Below are 17,266 nucleotides of genomic sequence, written 5' to 3' on the forward strand. Positions count from 1 at the left end.
GACCATGCAGGTGCCCCTGCACAAGAACAGATTGTCCAGAGAGGTTGTGCCCCTCAAACGCATTATTCAAGAACGATCTGGAAGCAACCCTGTTCAGGTGACTGGGCCAGGTGACCCAATGTAGCCCCTTCCAACCCCACCCGTTCTGTGACTCTGAGATCACATTAGCTAAGGCTATCAGCGTTTCCAGGAAACAAAACAAATATATGCGCCATTCAAACACCAGTCGGGAATACACAATGGTATTTCTTCTGCCCCTAGAGCACTGTTCCGTCCAGCCACAGCACCACCGACCGTGCGAGCGCCCAAGGCTTCCCGGGCCGCCCCACAGGGCCCCCACTCCCGCACCGCGGGCTCCCCGCCCGGCCCCGCCTCCCGGCAGCCCCCGCGCGCCGCCCGGCCTCGCGAGACTCTGAGCTCTCGCGACAGCGGTGCGCCGCCATCTTACCCGCTCGCTCGGGCGCTCGCTCTGTCGGGCGCTGCGGCTCAGGGCGGCGGGGGGGCCGCCCGTCCCGGACCGCGCCGCCGCCACACTCGGCCGCGCCGCCCTCCGTCGGGGGGAACCCGCGCAGCGCCCGGGACGCGCTCCCCGGCACAGGAACGGCGAGAGCGGGGCCCGCGGGAAGCAGCCGCGGCTCGACTGGTTCCGCCCCCTCCGTGTCGCTGGGCCTTCGGCCCCTGCCGGGCGGCCTCTACCGAACCGGGAGGCGGCGGAGGGTGCGGGGAGGCGCGGCGGGAACCGGGGTGCCGGCCGGCGGGGCGGCGCGGACCCCGCCGCCGGGGCTGCTGCTGCTGCTGTTGCTGCTGGCGGGGAGGCGGGGGGCCCGGGCCGCTCTGGATGGTGGTTAAAATGATCATAGAAAACTTCGAGGCGCTGAAATCCTGGCTCAGCAAAACCTTGGAGCCCATGTGAGTAGCCGCGACCCTTCCTGGCCCTCTCTCCCCCTCGAAATAAACGTTCCCCCTTGCAGAAGATGGGGATCCGCAGGGGCGGGAAGCGCGGGGCCGGCGAGTCCCGGGAGGGCATCCCAGGAGATGCCCTCTCAGCGCCCTTCTTCGCCGGCCGCCGTGTGTGAGGGGCTGCGTCGTTCTCCCGCTCTCCCGTCGTCGTCTTCGGCCGGGAGGTAGGACCATCTCCCTCCGAAGGATGCAGCTTCCCCCCCTAGCGACCGCGTTCCTCTTCCCTTTGTAGCCCAGGGAGAGCGGGAGACGCTGCGTGTGCAGCTCGCTGTTCCCCGCACTCGGCCCCCTGAGAGGCCACGATAATGAGCACGGCCCGCCGCCCTGTGCAGGGACCTTCTCCGAGAGAGCTCAGGTGCCCCTGGGACGTCGTGCGGGATCCTGGAATCTTCCCAGTAGCATTTTCTACAGACTCGTCGCACATCATTCTTGGTTATTTTGAATATTTGACGCTCTTTGGTTTCCCCTCCCCTAATAAAAATTGCATCAGTAGAAGACTTGGGAGTAGGAGCCCCAGAAAATAATTTGCTTGTTTGTGTATCTGTGCGTGGCCTCTAAGCATAACATTCATGTGAGTAAGTGGGGCTTTTTGGCAAATGCGTCTTCCTCCTTGAGTGGTATTTTAGTGGAACTGAAGTGTGAACTTAGTTTTAAAGGTTTATCTTTTGGAAATATGATCTCTACAGATGAAAGCATACACCTTTCTTGTCATTCTGTTTTACCACTATTTTAACATGTCTGAATTAAATTGCTGGATTTTGATTTGAGTTAAATGAGCTAGAACTCCTGAATTCAGTCTGGTGTTAACTTCTGCACTGAGGTGTTTGCCCACTGCAGGTTTTACTCTTGAAGAGTTCAGATGGTGGGGCAGGCAAAATTTGCTTTATGGTTTCCATAACCATTAGTTAAGTATATGTACGTACAAATATAATTTGTAGGGCTTATGCTGAAATAAATTGAAAAAGTTATAAAATGCTGGAACATTTTTAGGAGAGCTTTACTTGGGTTGTTCTTTTGTTTGTTTGGGACCTTTTTTTGAGGTGATGGGGGGAGATAGTGCTTCTCATTTATTCCACAGGGTCTAATCCAGACCACACTGAAATAGATGAACTGGGAATTTACTTTCAGTGGACTTTGAATTAGACCTGCAGCAAATTGCACTGAGTCTCTTTGTTATAAAAGGTTTGATGTTTAAGATTTTTAATTTTGGGGGAAAAAAGGGCATCATCTTGTAAAGTTGTAGTTTGTGGAAGGTGAATTACTTTTTCTGTTGGGTTAGTATAATGCAATATATTGTGTTCTGGGGTAATAGACTTCCCTAGTTGTCTGCTACATGATGCTCACTGTTAGTTTCTGGGTACTTTCTTGTACGAACGTTTTGTTAATGGCAATCAGCAGTTTGATGTCAGTATTTTAAAGTGTGCTGGTTAAGAGGCTTGGAACAGCTCAGGTTGGTCCATGTTTCTTTGTTTGAATGGTAAACCAATGAGTTCTCTTAGCAATAGTCAGCAGTTAAAGGGTGAAATTGAGATTTTCAGCTTTTGTGATCAGTGCTATTTTCTGTTTTTTTCACTAAGAGGACCGGCATGTATCTGTTAGGTTAAATGTGGTGTGTGAGCAGATCAAGTGTGCCTGCTGTTTTGGAAAACTGCGGAGAGCTAGGGAGATGCTGGTCTGGAGGATGAGTTCTCTGAATTTTTAGCTTTGAGAGGAAACAAACCAGCAGTGACTGTCGTTCAGTTTTCTTCAGTGTCCAGTGTAGCTGCACTGTTGAATAGGTGTTAGAATTGTTGGAGATGTGTTGTCCTTTCATAGCAGTCAAATACTCTTGGAGATGCTTTCGGTGTCAGCTATCTGAAGTGTGTGACTACAGCCATAGCTTCTGGCCGTATGAAAATTTCAGTGTGGAGCTACTTCTAAAGAAATAACTGTTGCACTACTAATGCAGTGATGTGCTAACTGCTGTGATCCTCTGGAGGTGTTGCTGTACCCCAAAAATGGGTTTGACTTGTCTTTTCCTGTTAATGAAACAAAAGTGCCAAGTGGTTTTTGTCTAGTGGCTGTTTCAGAAACCTTTAGTTGCAAGATACGTAGCTTGTCCTAACTACATTAAGAAAGATGCCACTGTATTATGTCATTATGGAGGTGGTGTCTTGGTGGTTTTAAGGGGAGAAGTGCATTTAAGAAGAAACGTAAATAAATGTTATACAAACATGTCTAGCTCTATATCTATGTGATAGTTACTTAGAGCTGAGTAGTTAGAACATGCTGCACATTCCAAGTTGCCTTTTCGGAGGAGCTAGCATTTTTTAATCAGGATGTATAACTTATTCCAAAGGCCATAATGCATGTACTTCTGAAACGTAATGCTTCAGAATTAAAATACAGCAATAGCCACAAAAATGGTCTCATTTTATCTTTAAAAGTTCTAAAAGTGCAGACTTATTAATATAATGAAACAAGTGTGTTACGTAATTATATGGACTGGACATGATTTGGTTGTTGGACTGCTTTCACATGGGGTCTCTGGGAAACACTGTTCATGGACAAGAATGTTTGAAAGAGACAGATGGTGGAGGATTTAAGATTTGGAATTTTTTGTTAGTGGTAGGTTGTTGGGTTGGTTTGTTTGTTTTGGACTACTCTAATGCCTTTGGCAAAGCCTTGGTGATCATCCATACAAAAAGGCCTTATCTGAGTTTTGTCTTGTTGCAGTGAGGCAGAAACTGCAACAAGATGTTGCATGACTGGAGCTGCTGCATGCTGGAGCATTTGCACAGTCCAGCTCCATTCGAGGGGTAATAGGTCTCCAGGAGCTTTCTACAGCTCTTCAAGAAGAGGCTTCGTTTTTTTTTTGTTTTGGAAATAACTCTTCGTGCAGCTCTGTGTGGTGTACAGAGACTTGCTAAATATACACACAGAATCATTGCAGATACAGCCATGCAAATGTAGTACCAGTACAAAGTGGCAAGAGGCTTTTTGTGTTGCTGCTACTCTGTGTTTGACTAGAATTATCTTGTACATTCAACTCCAGTCAGCTCTGTAAAGAAGACATTTGTTACCAGTCATGCTTATTGCTTGCAGGCAGCAGTGAGCTAAGTTTCTAGTGTTACACACTTTCTTGTCTGTGGCATGGTTTCTGTCAAAAGTTGGAAAATAATGCTAAACTTGGAATATAACCGTATGCCTGTCACTTCTGATTTCTGTATTAACAAGGCATTCACTGAGCCTGTCAATTGTGATGGGTTTCTTTTCTGCAAGTCCATTCCAGATACTCTGTAAACTGTGTATATAGTCCTTGCTGGATATCAGGATCTGGCTTGGCAAAGTTCCGCGTAGGTATTTTTAAATTTTTTTTTTCCCTTGAATTTGTTTGAATCTCTACTTGTGAAAAAAAAAAATGTCTAATGCTACACTCACAGTTTCACTTTAAGACATTATAATGTTCTTTCCCTTGCCCTAATTCTCTACACTGGAAAGTTTCCTTGGTTTTAATTACTTTTTATAAAATAAATTAAATTGTAGTATTTCTGTGGCCCGCTGAATTTTACTTTCAATTTGATTAAGGCTCCCATATCTAATTTTTTTCCACTTCACTGTATTTACATTTTTGTGAAGGTTTGTTCCTGTACTAAACCAAACTTGAAAAAAAGATGAAATGCCTACAACAACATTTCTGCAGTATGTAGGCATACCTGATTGAAATGGAAAGGTATTTTGCATTGGTGAATGCTGTAAGTGAATGTGGTGTTGTAATGATTTACATCAGATGGAATAAAATGAAAATTGTTTAAAGAATATTTTGAGTATATTTATCATTGGAATACTTTTATGGCAAATGATCTGTATCCTCTGGTGTTATGCCCTCAATATTCTTTCTTTGTCAAGCTTTTCAGCCCTTGTGGCTTCACAGGTAGCTTACTGACAAAAGGTAGTGAATAAAAAAAGTTTAACAATGGTGTAAGGATTACGCTAATAAGCCAGGACATTGAAAGCATAGAAATAAAACCCTTGTCACTCCTTTCATGTGGCACATCATCCTATTCATAACACTCATTGACCCACCATGAGATTTCTCTCATTTTCCATGAAACTTCCTAAGAAGTTCAGAAGCAATAAGCATTGCCCTTCATTTCACTTACTTTGTTAACACTTTGCATGAAGCCATTTGTAACTAAAATAAAGGTTTTATTTGTAACTAAGATAAATAAAGCACAAATGCGCATCAGTGGTATGTCATTTTTAACACTAGTTATTTTTTACATCTGTTATGAAACTTGATAGTCTGTTCACCTGACATAGAGAGCTACTGTATTTGAGAAATCAAGGTTCCTAGCTTAGAGTGCTGATACTGCTAAGCTTCTGTGTAAAAATATTACAGTGGTATTAAATGATTGGTATTATTAGGTATACTTGAAAGCAGAAAATAAAAAGGAGAAAATTACTCCTGTTGCAGGAAACCTTTTTTGTTTTTACAGTGAGTGTCGACAGTGAAGTGAAACCCCTTTGACTAGATTGCAAGTATCAGAGACACTGTGATGAGTTTTGCTTTCTGCATTCAATGTGTGTTGGAGAGCCAGCAAGCTGACAGCTGTTCTGCCTCATGAGAGCTGTCTTGAGTCTAGGGGTGGCATTCTAGGCTGCCAATTACTGGTTGCAGCTGTATGAACATGTCAGCTCTGTGTATCATAATAATTTAGAATTGATTTAATGGCATCACTAGCTTGAATAGCAGCTTTGGAGGCTGCAGCATTCCTCAATGTCTTTCTATTGCTTTAAGTGCTATTAAAGAGTTTATGAAAGTGAGTATCGTAAGAGTGGTCCTTCTCAGCCATGATAATGTCTCAAGATAAAAGTTGGATCTTGCTGAATGAGTTTGTCATTCATTTCACTTACTGAACATCATAGCTTTTTATAGACTTTTTTTTTAGTAACAAACAGAGTGGTGCAACTGCCTGAATTTGGCTGGCTGCACGGCCCAGTATGCAGTGTACGTCTTTCTGCACCCACTCAACCCTGAAAGTACAAAGCATTTCTCTCAGCTTTTAAACACAGCCATGTCCACCTTGGTTAATGTCAAGAACTGAGCAATATTTTAGCAATCAGTCTTCAGGCAACAAAACTAGACTCTGATATTTAGGTTATTAACTCTCAGGATCAGAGCATGACAAATAGCATGCACCTACATGTTATTTCCTTTACAGCAACACCGTTTGTTGCCTGGAGGACTGCAGACATGCTTTTGAGGTTTCAGTGTGTTGTGGTAGTTTAAATTTGTCAAGGAACTAGTTTCAGGATTTGCAGCATCTTTTTGGTTTGTACAGTAATTTTTAAACTGAAGAAAAAATCCTCTTGTGTTGTTTTTACATCTTAAAAAAGTAGTGTGTGCATACAGTGTAAGCTGTGTATTAATAAAGGCTTCTGAACATACAGCCACACCAGTAATGTGTTTTTGCGATCATCTTTAATATCTATTCCACATATACTGAATTTCTCAATTAAGGTTGCCTGGTGATTCAAAAGGTCAAAGTGGGTTCTCAGAACACATTTTATATTAAAAAAATTGAGTATTGGAAACAGGTTAAAAAGTGTTTAAAGAATTGCAAATTATTCAAATAAGAAGAAAAGACTGTACGGAGAAGTGATTCAGCCAAATTACTTTTCCTTTTTTAAATATTATTTTCAACAAAAAAATTAAGGCTTAAATTTACCCTGACGGCTTCAGCTTTTCTGGTTTATCTTTATTTGAAATTGTAATTTCAAATAATAACTGCAGAACAAGGTGAGGTCAGAAACACAGGTTTTTGAACTTTCCTGTGAGCTTTGTTAAATTGTTTCTTCTGTTATTGAGCAAAATATTTGATTGGGAATTGCTTTCCTTTTTGAAGCATCTATCTGTTGCATAGCAGTTGGAGTTATCAGTATAATTCTGTGAAGAATGTGTAAAGATCTAGCAAGAGAATTCTTTCATCTATGCCTATATATTCTATGCTGTTTAATTAAAGCAAGGTTGCATGAGCAGTCTCCCTTGTTTAATAGAGAGGAGTAGGCACTGTATTTTCTGACATAATACATACTTGAAAAAAGTATTACTAGAGGTAAAAACATTTAACATGGCTAGGAACAATGATATATATTCAGAAATTTGGTGTAAGAAAACATGCTATGGTGTTTAATGGTAGCACACTGCTGTGGAAATGAATTCAGATTACTTGTGCCAACTGGTGTTTGTTAAAAAAATACAAAAGTGAAAAGAGGAGGAGAAATTTTTGATTGCACGTGTGTATTAGTGCATGCAGCACATGCTTACAGAATGTTGAGGGGGTGGAGATAGGGAAATCAGAGTTGAGAAGTTCTTCTGCATGCTTCAATGAATGTGACCATTTTTCTAGTAGCCAGGTGTTATCTAAGAATTAAGTTACGTATAAAGTTCTGTCACATTTGTAATGCACAGATTGTGTTTATGGTGAGGACTGATGTACCACATTATATTCAAGTTTAGCTAAGGATTCAAACTTCTATTCAATAATTGAAAATGTATTTAATTCAGTGAGCAGTAGAAGCAAAATAGAAATTTTTTGTTCATTTCAGAGGAACTTAGAGTATTTCAAATGTGTTGGTGGTATTCTAATTTTTCTGAGATACCAGTTAAGGATCTTTCTGTCTTATCTTTCAATCTTTGAGTATATAGCATGGTACATACATTGTATGATAGATCCTTGTGCTATATGGTATATTTGCTGCTGTTAGCATGGGTGCCTTTCCTGTCTTTATTCTCACACTACTTGTTAACAAAACAAAGTTGGTTATAAGAGCATAAAATGCAAGACAAAGAGGTTTAGAAAAACTGACAAAGCTAGCTCAAAGTCGGTGAAAAATCCATGTATACACAACAAAGACACAGCAAGCATATTGCGTATTATTCGCACACAAAGGCTGCTATTCTCTTAAGAAAATACTGTTAAACTAGAGAACATAAGATCTTGCTTATTAGAAAAATTCAAGGCCCCATAATCCAAACCAACGGATTTTGACTAAACCAGTGGATTGAGAATTTATACAGAACATTTCAAAATTAAGTTTGCGTGAAAAATGGGAAGGAATTGCTTTTTAAAAGAGCTCCCCGCAAACAAAATAATTGAAGATCATGTCTAGAATTCTTGAAAGCTATAAAGAAATTTTCAGGCAGATTTTCTTTATAACCAGTTTTGTAAACTTTAAATTTATTTTATACTTCATGAGACCAGTTGGCCCTCTTTTCTACCACTTGAAGTTGCTAGCAATTTAATTTTAGCATCATCTTAAAAAAAAGCATTTTACAAGAGTTTGGAAAGCAATAAAAGATCAGATTATAAACTTGTTAAATCTGTTTAAGATACTATTTATAGAAATAGTAGTTCTTCATAGTAGTGTGGAGAAAAAGGATTAATTGTTTGTGGGTTTTTGCAAGCTTTGGAGAACAGATACAGAAGAAGCTGTTTCAAGTCAGTACCTAAAAAAGGATGTCAGCCTCTGTCTGTGTAAAGATCATTTGCAGTTTAATTTAAAAAAAATTAAAAGCACATAAAATCCTAATGCTGGTTTACAAAAGCATCTTCATCTCACTCTACCACAACACCCGCTGTATTCATTATTGTTTAACTAGTGTCAATTTGAAATAATTTGCTTTTAGTATTTTTTAAAAAAAATATTATTTGTTAAGTAGCCGAAATTGGAATAATGTAAATTCTTACTGTTGCAGAAGTTCCCCTGTACACAATGAATAATAATAATAGTAGAATTCAGTACAATTGTTTTGTGTTGTTCGTATGTAGCCATACAGGGTGACAAATGTTGAAACAGGTGCATGAGTGCACAGCAGAAAGTGATTCTGTGTTTTGCAAATTAAAAGTATATTTTCATTGAGAATATTTTCATAGGCATATTTTGGAGTTGGGTTGGTGAGTTCAGGTCCTGGGGCGGACAGGATTGCTAAGATTTCTGAAGTCATCATGGCAGAGAGAATGAAAGCGTTAACTGTTCATTATTTTTAAACATCCTCTGTTTGTTTGGATTTTGGGGTTTTGTTGGTTTTGTGGGTTTTTTTGGCTTGTTTTTTTGGGGGATAGTTTATGGTTTGTTACAGTATAGGCAGCTTTCCAGGGAGGATTTTCTGGTTTATATCCTGCTCATGAAAGGGGGATTGCTTTAAAATGAATATGAGGTTGTTGTATAGTCAATGCTGTAGGAGCTGGAGAATTAAAACATTGTAGTAGCTAAGAGCAGTAGATTTTTACCTTCTAGACTGACTTGGGGTTCCCCCCCACCCCCTATTAAATTTTGAGTGCATGTCATTTAAGTAACTTGTAACAGATTTTGAACAATGACAGCTGACTGTTTGTATTATCGAATGAGAAACAAATTTGCAGAAATTGACATCACAAAAAAGAAAAACTGAGGATAATCATGTGAAAATTGTCTGCTCCCTACCTGTCATGATAAAAACAGCACAATAATTTTCTATGGCACAATTCAGCTTGAAGCTGGGAAAGTATTGATAAAGTGAAGTGCCATTGAAGTTGCATGAAGAAACAGTAAAAAAAAGTTAATAATTTGTAAATTCAGGGGTTGAGAGGTTATGAAATTTTAGTCTTAGGGCCTGCTGAAGGCTGAGAGAGAGCCCTCATTGCAACCTGTGATGAATATTGGTCAACACTGGGCTTTTAGATAATCTGCTTGGCTGATGTGCTCAGGTGCTTGCAGCATACTTCTCTCACCGTTGGAGGTTCTGTCAGGTTGTGCAGTGACTTGGTGCTTGGGTATTTTCTTCTGGATAAAGAATTGTTATACCTGAATGGGGCAAACTAGGTGTGAAAAATTTCTGAAGAATTTTCAGTCAGTGTGCAGTCTGGTTTTTGATTCACAGTATATATTTTCATTTTGTTAGTTTAGTGTGCGTGGGTTCTTTTGCAATGTAGAGTGATTATGAACTCCCTTTTCCTGTATCTATAAATAAAACAGACTAACATGGAATACAGTGGTACGTCCACTAGCAACCCAAGTTGCTTTTTCAGCATGAAATTCTACTATTGCCTGCTTTCTAGAGGATGCTGGGTTATGTTTGAAGCTCTGACCTTAAACTTCAGGGCTCTGTATGCTGGGCCCAGGCCATCCATAAGTGATGCTGACAGATCAGCTTCCTTTGCTTAGTGGCAATGTTTGCCCTGTTTGCGTGGGGCATGTTGCTTGCTGTGCAGGAGATAAGTTTCTCTTGTGAGAGGAATTAGGTGGTGTGATAAGTTTGTTTAGGGATTTGGGTTCTTTAGCCCAGTGTCCAAAATAATGTTATTTCAGTGATCAACATTTAGATTAGTAATTAAGCTTCATCATTTGTATCTTATTATGGAAGAGATTTCAAACTTCTTACTCCTTTATTATGACTGTTGGACCTCTATGCTATAGCAGTATTAGTGTAATATTCATATTCAGTGCTACTCCCTGACCACTCCCTGACCACAGGTGAATTTTTCTTACTGGTTATTTTTGCTAGAAAGCATGTACAGTTAGGATGCATTGATGCAGTTTTTTTTCTTCTTGTCATTCTTTAAAACATGAGTACAAACTTTGATGACCACCCAAATAAGCTGTCTGTATCACATGACCAGTATGCATCCCTTGAATCCTGCATTATTTTGTGGGACCTGAAGTCTTCCTTTGGTATGTGCTAAATAAGGAGATTAAGTTGTTTAAGACCAGTGTCTCACCAATTCATTAGTTGCTCTCTTTGGAACATGAATAGTTTTGTACAGTAGTCCCACTTGCTTTGGCAGGCTTTACTACACCACCACGAAGTTCATTGTAGGTTCCTATTTGTGAAACATTGTAAAAAAAAATATGCCACTTATATTAAATAATGCTCTACTGAATGTGGATACATGGCTTTCTTCAGTCTGAGTTCTTTGTTGATGTGTATAGAACCATCAACTTCTACATTGAGAAGTTACTGTATTTAATTGTAGCTTGAATTCTGAATTCAGATGTCAAATGCGTAATGATCCCCTAAATTTTCCTCCATTTTCAGTGTACCTCTTATGGAAGTGTTTGTTACAATATATGAATCTGGGCTTTTGAAACCAAGTTTGAAACTGAAAAAGTCAGTTTCATTTTTGATGGTGTTCACATGTAAGTAGTAATAAGAATGTTCAAAAGTGTATTTAGGAGAATACTCAAGGGTCTGACTTTTTTCTTTTTGTTTTGTTTTGTTTTTCATAGATCACTTCTACTGTATCACTGTATTAATTTGTAATTGGATAGACTGACTTTTCCCAGATAGCAGTTACTCAGTGTTACATTCAGAATTTGTGATTCCATCTTTGGGGAGTGGGGGAAGTGTTGTCTTGGTTCTTAATACAAAACAGGCAGTTGAAGCTGTTTCTTATGAAATAGTTTGCTCTGATGTTCTCTGTATTGTTAGGAAATATTCTAGGCAGTTGTTCTCTTGAAAAAGAAAGTGATACTTAGAATGTTTTGTGTGTGGACTCTGTTTTGAAAAATGCACCTTAGTATTTTGCAGTTGCTTTGGTAAGAAATGGTTTTACCTGTTTCAGACATTAATTTCAGTAATGTGATTGCTTTTTTTTTCTAACTAATCTATTTGCAGATGTGATGCAGATCCATCTGCCCTAGCTAAATATGTTCTGGCCTTGGTAAAGAAGGATAAAAGTGAAAAGGAACTGAAGGCATTGTGTGTTGATCAGCTGGATGTATTTCTTCAGAAAGGTATGGGCTTTGTCTTAATTATTAAGATTGAGTGAAAATTCTGTCTTGTTCAATTTATTTAAGCAATCATTTACCATAGAATTGGGCTTTGGTCTCTATTTGCTTTGTTACTTTGTAGAATGTAGTTCAGTTTTCATAGAAAAGTAAATTTTAAAAGCCCAGGTGTATAGGTTAGTATGCATATATTAGGTATACTTTTTGTTAGTAATCACAGAGGCACAGAATCAGGGAATGGTTTGGGTTGAAATGGACCATAAAGATCTTCTAGTTCCTGGGCAGAGACACCTCACATTAGACCAGGTTTATCAGAGCTTTGTCTGACCTGGTCTTGAGTGCTGCCAGGGCTGGGGCATCCACAACTTCCCTGGGCAAGTATTGAACTTCTGTATATATATGCCAGAAATATTTTTCCAGATGCTTTATTAAGAGACATTAAATAATACAAGAATTGTAAACTTTTGTGAAACATTGTTCATTATTGACACGTTTTTTGACTCTGTAAATGTAAATGTTTAAGATATAAATTAGGAATGCAATATTTAATGAAAATACTCTTTGTATTCTCATTTTAATTTTTTGCTGAATGCTGGTTTTGGTTGTTTGTTTGGGTTTTTTGGGTTTATTTATTTATTAATTTGTAAAGCAAATGTTAATCATGGTTTTGTATAATGGATATTTGTACGCTCTATGCTTTTAGAAACTCAGATATTTGTGGAAAAACTGTTTGATGCTGTGAATACAAAAAGCTACCTACCTCCACCAGAACAGCCATCATCAGGAAGCCTGAAAGTAGAATTTTTTCAGCACCAAGAAAAAGAGACAAAAAAAGAAGAGGTGGGCATTGATTTAATTTATATGTACATGTTTTTCCTCGTTCATGTAATTTGCTTATGTGTATAACTTCATAGTGTTTATTAGTAATAGTTATTAGTAATTTATTATAGCTTATATCAATAATAATTTATGTTTATTAATAATACTATTAATAATTACATTACAGCATTAGAATAAGTCAAAAGATTTGTGCTTGGCATGTTGAGTGCTACTGCCTGATTTTTCTAACACAAGTGGGTGTTTCAAAGGTAAACCAAAGTGGTTTTGCTGAGGCAAAGGTAAATGAAGTTATTGAGTAGTGTAGGAGCTGCAGTGTAACTTGCATTAGTTCTCTGGACAAAATTGCTGTTGTAATTGTGCTGCACTTTTATTCTCCATAAATCCAGGCTGCCATTCTAAATCACAATTCTTATTCCTTCATCTGCTTGATCCAGATAACATCCTTTTGTCATAAGTGTTTATGTTGCTCATTGAGCCAGAAGAGTTAAGTTTGTGCTTTGCAATAGCAGCCTAGGTTTGCCTGAGTGAAAGTGTTTTAAGTGTGAACTGAACTAGATAACCTGCTGATGAAAAAAAGACTTTGGTGTCGGTTGTTGAATATCCATGCCTTCTCAAATCTTCCCAAAGCCTTAATGTGATTTTTTGTCTACCTACAGTAAAAGCAGCAGTATTTTCAGTGCAGCACTATAAGGATTATTTTGTTTTCTCTCAGACAGGCTTTGAATGTTCCTAGAAGTAGAAATTAACATGTTATGAAGATTTTCTGATTGTGTTAGGGACTAAAATATTTGATTTCAGTGTTACTGCTGATTGCTCAGTGTTCAGAGTTTTTGGTTTTATTTGGTTATGCAGAAGTCTGCATTTTAGTGTATCATGTTTTGATCTAATATATATGCTTTGAATTCAGATAGTAAAAGAGGAAGAGCGAGAGAAGAAGTTCTCTAGAAGATTAAATCACAGCCCTCCTCAGTCAAGCTCTCGCTACAGAGATACTAGGTAAAAGATTTTACTTACCAACCCTATCTATTCTATCAGTAAACAAATGAATTCTATCAACCTTACTATTCTATCAGTAAACAAATGAATTTGGATTTTTTACTGAATGAAATAGTTTGTTTCTGTGTTGTCATCTTACAAGCCTAAAAAGAAGACTTCTATTGCTTGTACAAATATGTAGTGAAGTGGCAAGTGTGTGTCATTGTAACCGTGTCACCTGTCTTGAGTTGTGCACAGCTGTCATCCTTGGAGTTTTAAGAGTAATTCTGGTGTTAGATTTTGTGGTTTATATTGCAGTATTTATTCTGCTTGATATTGAGTTTGAATTTTGATTTAGAAGTGTTCCCTTCAGTAAGTCTTCGTGTTTCCAGCTTGGGAAATACGCAATATTGGGCAGAAAAAGAAATTGATATGTGTTTTAAAATCTTAGGTATGGTAAAAATAAAATGAATAAGGAAAATTAATTTTAAAATCCTTCTGAGAAGAAAGGAGTAACCATAAGTTACATAAAATTTGTAGTTCATCCCTAGTTTGACATTCCTTAAATTTTTTAAGTAGTTAAGATTTCAAATTACAGCTTTATAATTCTTGTAATTAACCTCTAATATTTCATTTTTAGAAGTCGTGATGAAAGGAAAAAAGATGAACGTTCTCGGAAGAGGGATTATGACCGAAATCCTCCCAGAAGAGATTCCTATAGGGATCGATACAACAGACGGAGAGGGAGGAGTCGGAGCTACAGCAGGAGTCGAAGTAGGAGTTGGAGCAAAGAGCGGTTGCGGGACCGTGATCGAGACCGGAGCAGAAGCCGGAGCAGAACGCGAAGCAGAGGTACCAACAGTTGGTCTCTAAAATACGGTGAATGTTTTCTACAAAATTTAGAAACTAAACTTGAAAAATGTGTTCAAACTGTACTAGTATTTCCCCTATTGTTCTTGCTCCTTTATTCAAATTTAGCTTTGTTTTCTGTGGAAATGAGGCTTCTGTGATTGTGTTCTCAGTGCTTGTTTTCCTCTCTTACCCTCTTGTTCTTATTTAATACCTTTGTATTGAGGTGACTATGCTGGCCACTTTTAAGCATTGTTGCAAGTGAGGCAATAAATAAAATAAAAAAATAAAGAAAAATAAATAGAGAAAAATAAAAGTTATTTCCATTTCATTAAGTTTTAGGAAACTCAGAATATGGCTTAGGGAGATAGAGAAATTAATATTCCTCTGCAAAGGTGGAACTGGCAAAAATTGCTCATTGGCAGTGAATGGTGTGTCAAGCTGAACAGTACAGCTCAGTTCTTTTGGTCTTGTCCCCTCTTTAGTGTCATAGGTGAAGGGCTATTTGTTACAGTAAATATTTGCATTTGTGCACATATCTGTAGGACTTAAGGCTTCAGTACAGTATTTGTAGAATTAAACTTCTTTAAAAAGGGGATTGTTTATTCAGCTTAAAAGAGTGCTTTTTTCCCCTCAGTAGCTTTTAATGGTAAATTGGAAAAGAGTACTGAAAGTAATTTTATATCTTTGTCCTGTCTTAGACAATGTACGGGTAAAAACAGTCTGGTAGAACTGTCCTGTGTATTATTTTTCTTTCTGTAAAACAGGCCTTGGTAACCCAGCCTTAAAACTAGAATGAAGATTTCTGAAAATATAAAAATATTTTCCAAACAAGTTACTAAAAAGAAAATTAAGTAACATTCAGTAGTTTAACTAAAAGATTACAACATGATTAAGTCTTAATTTAAGGATTATTTACATAAACTGAAGTGACAGTACCTTATGGACAATATTGTATAGTGAAAGCTTTGTTTCTTTTTCTTAGAACATGAAAGAAGCTGGTTTTACCCATACTGATGACCTATCTTTAAGATATTTCATAATGTTCCTTTAATGTGGAGTTATTTAAGTCTATTAACTTATGTAATGAAATAGCTATTCTGTCTTAATTGGCATATTTACTGTTTATTTGCTAGTAATACCTGAAAATTAAGAGAATAGTTTGTATGTATTCAGAATAAAAGGTCATTTTTCATGCTGTATCTACCCAGGAGTGTTCAACACCTGTCAAGCATTATTCTTTCACCTATTATGGCAAAGCTTTGCATGCAGTAAATACATGCATTTGCATGAAACAGAAAACAAAGATCAACAAAATGAAGATACAATAACATTGTCTTGAAACATTAAAGATTTGTAACTTTTATACTATTTTCAAGCAATGGTTACCCTTTTCTTGCCATTGCTTCCCTTTATTTAAAAAAAACTTTCCATCTGAAGTTCTTACAATACATGCATCACTAAAGAAGATGTACACTGCCTGAAGTTAAATAGGGTGTCTGCTCTACTGTGGATATAGCTGTTACTAAAATAGCCCAAGGTCTGACTATGTACTTCACAGATTATTATTTTTCTGGTTAAACCATTGGAATGTAAAATCATGGAATAGTTGAGGTTAGAGGAGACCTCTGAAGATGGTATAGTCTAACACCCTTTATCAAAGAAAATAAACTATAGCAAGTTGCTTAGAATCAGCTGGGTTATTTATAACTCCAAGGGTGGAAGACTCCACAAGGGTTTTGGGCAACCTGTAAAACATTTCAATTTTTGTGTATATTGAGTTGATGTGGAGTAAAGATACTTAAATAATAGTGGCTGCTTCTGGTGAAAAGGTTAATAAGAAATTATCCAATATAATTTTTATTTTTATTTTTTTTGTTACAGAAAGGGATTTGGGAAAGCCAAAATATGACATGGATAGAACAGATCCATTAGAGAACAATTATACTCCAGTTTCTTCTGTGACAAATATTTCATCTGGCCACTACCCTGTCCCTACACTGAGCAGTACTATTACTGTTATTGCTCCTGCTCATCATGGAAATAACACTACTGAAAGTTGGTCAGAGTTCCATGAAGAGCAGCTGGACCACAACTCCTATGGAAGACCTCCGCTGCCAAAGAAACGCTGTAGAGATTATGATGGTAAGTACATTTTAATTTTTCAATTGCTTCCTGGATCTATGATTGTCCCCTTTCTGAAAAGATTGAGGTAATTCACCCTTCTTTTTCTGATCTTCTTTAGTAATGTGGGGTTTTTCTACACAGTTCTTGAATGCAAATTTTGTACCTCTTCTTACTGACTTTAGACAACCTGCTCTTTTAGTATTTGTATATTTTTTTTAACTTGCTAGGACTATTTTCTATAAATGAAATATAGTATATTAAGAAGTTATTAAAAAAAAATTAAGTTTTACCCAGGTTTTCTGTCCTATGTCATGTTGCAACCAAATACTGTATTTGATGGTTTTGACAATGGTTAGCACCTTACTGATCTCATCTTATTTCATTCTATCCTATATGAGACAATTTTTAACTATAAAGGTCTAGAGCTGAAACTTCACAGGCTCATGTTAGACCATAATTTCTTTCTGTGTAGGTGTTTCTTAAAACTGTCTAGGTTTTCACTTATCTCTGTCTTAAGCTTTCATTTTAAGTGTCTTTTGCCAAAATATTCACAAGAAGCTGCTGCAGCTGGCAGTGCTTTAAGTTCAGCCTGTCAGCCTGTGAGCTCAGGAGAGTTGAAATCTCCCTGTAAAGTTGCTCCTGAGGGATTTTGTTGTTATTATTGTGTACCACAGTGAGGAGTTAAACTTCTAGGCCAGTTTACATTCAGAACTCTGATTAGATTTATTTTTTTTTAAGTAAAGAAAATAGAAAACTGAGCTTT

The 17,266-nt window shown here is 37.9% G+C and overlaps 1 protein-coding gene across 3 annotated transcripts in view; it reads left to right on the plus strand.

The window, feature by feature from the left end:
• Nucleotides 1–425: 425 nt before the first annotated feature.
• RBM26 (RNA binding motif protein 26) overlaps nt 426–17,266 on the plus strand; it is a 50,553-nt gene continuing 33,712 nt past the window's right edge. For all 3 annotated transcript variants that reach the window (XM_058836157.1, XM_058836174.1, XM_058836164.1), the window contains exons 1-6: nt 426–909; nt 11,600–11,718; nt 12,416–12,552; nt 13,460–13,548; nt 14,168–14,379; nt 16,261–16,521. In XM_058836157.1, the coding sequence (XP_058692140.1) occupies nt 839–909; nt 11,600–11,718; nt 12,416–12,552; nt 13,460–13,548; nt 14,168–14,379; nt 16,261–16,521 (889 nt within the window). In that variant the 5' untranslated portion in view covers nt 426–838. The remainder of the gene's footprint in view (nt 910–11,599; nt 11,719–12,415; nt 12,553–13,459; nt 13,549–14,167; nt 14,380–16,260; nt 16,522–17,266) is intronic.

Source organism: Poecile atricapillus, chromosome 1 (genome assembly GCF_030490865.1).
Source record: "Poecile atricapillus isolate bPoeAtr1 chromosome 1, bPoeAtr1.hap1, whole genome shotgun sequence".
Taxonomy (NCBI): domain Eukaryota; kingdom Metazoa; phylum Chordata; class Aves; order Passeriformes; family Paridae; genus Poecile; species Poecile atricapillus.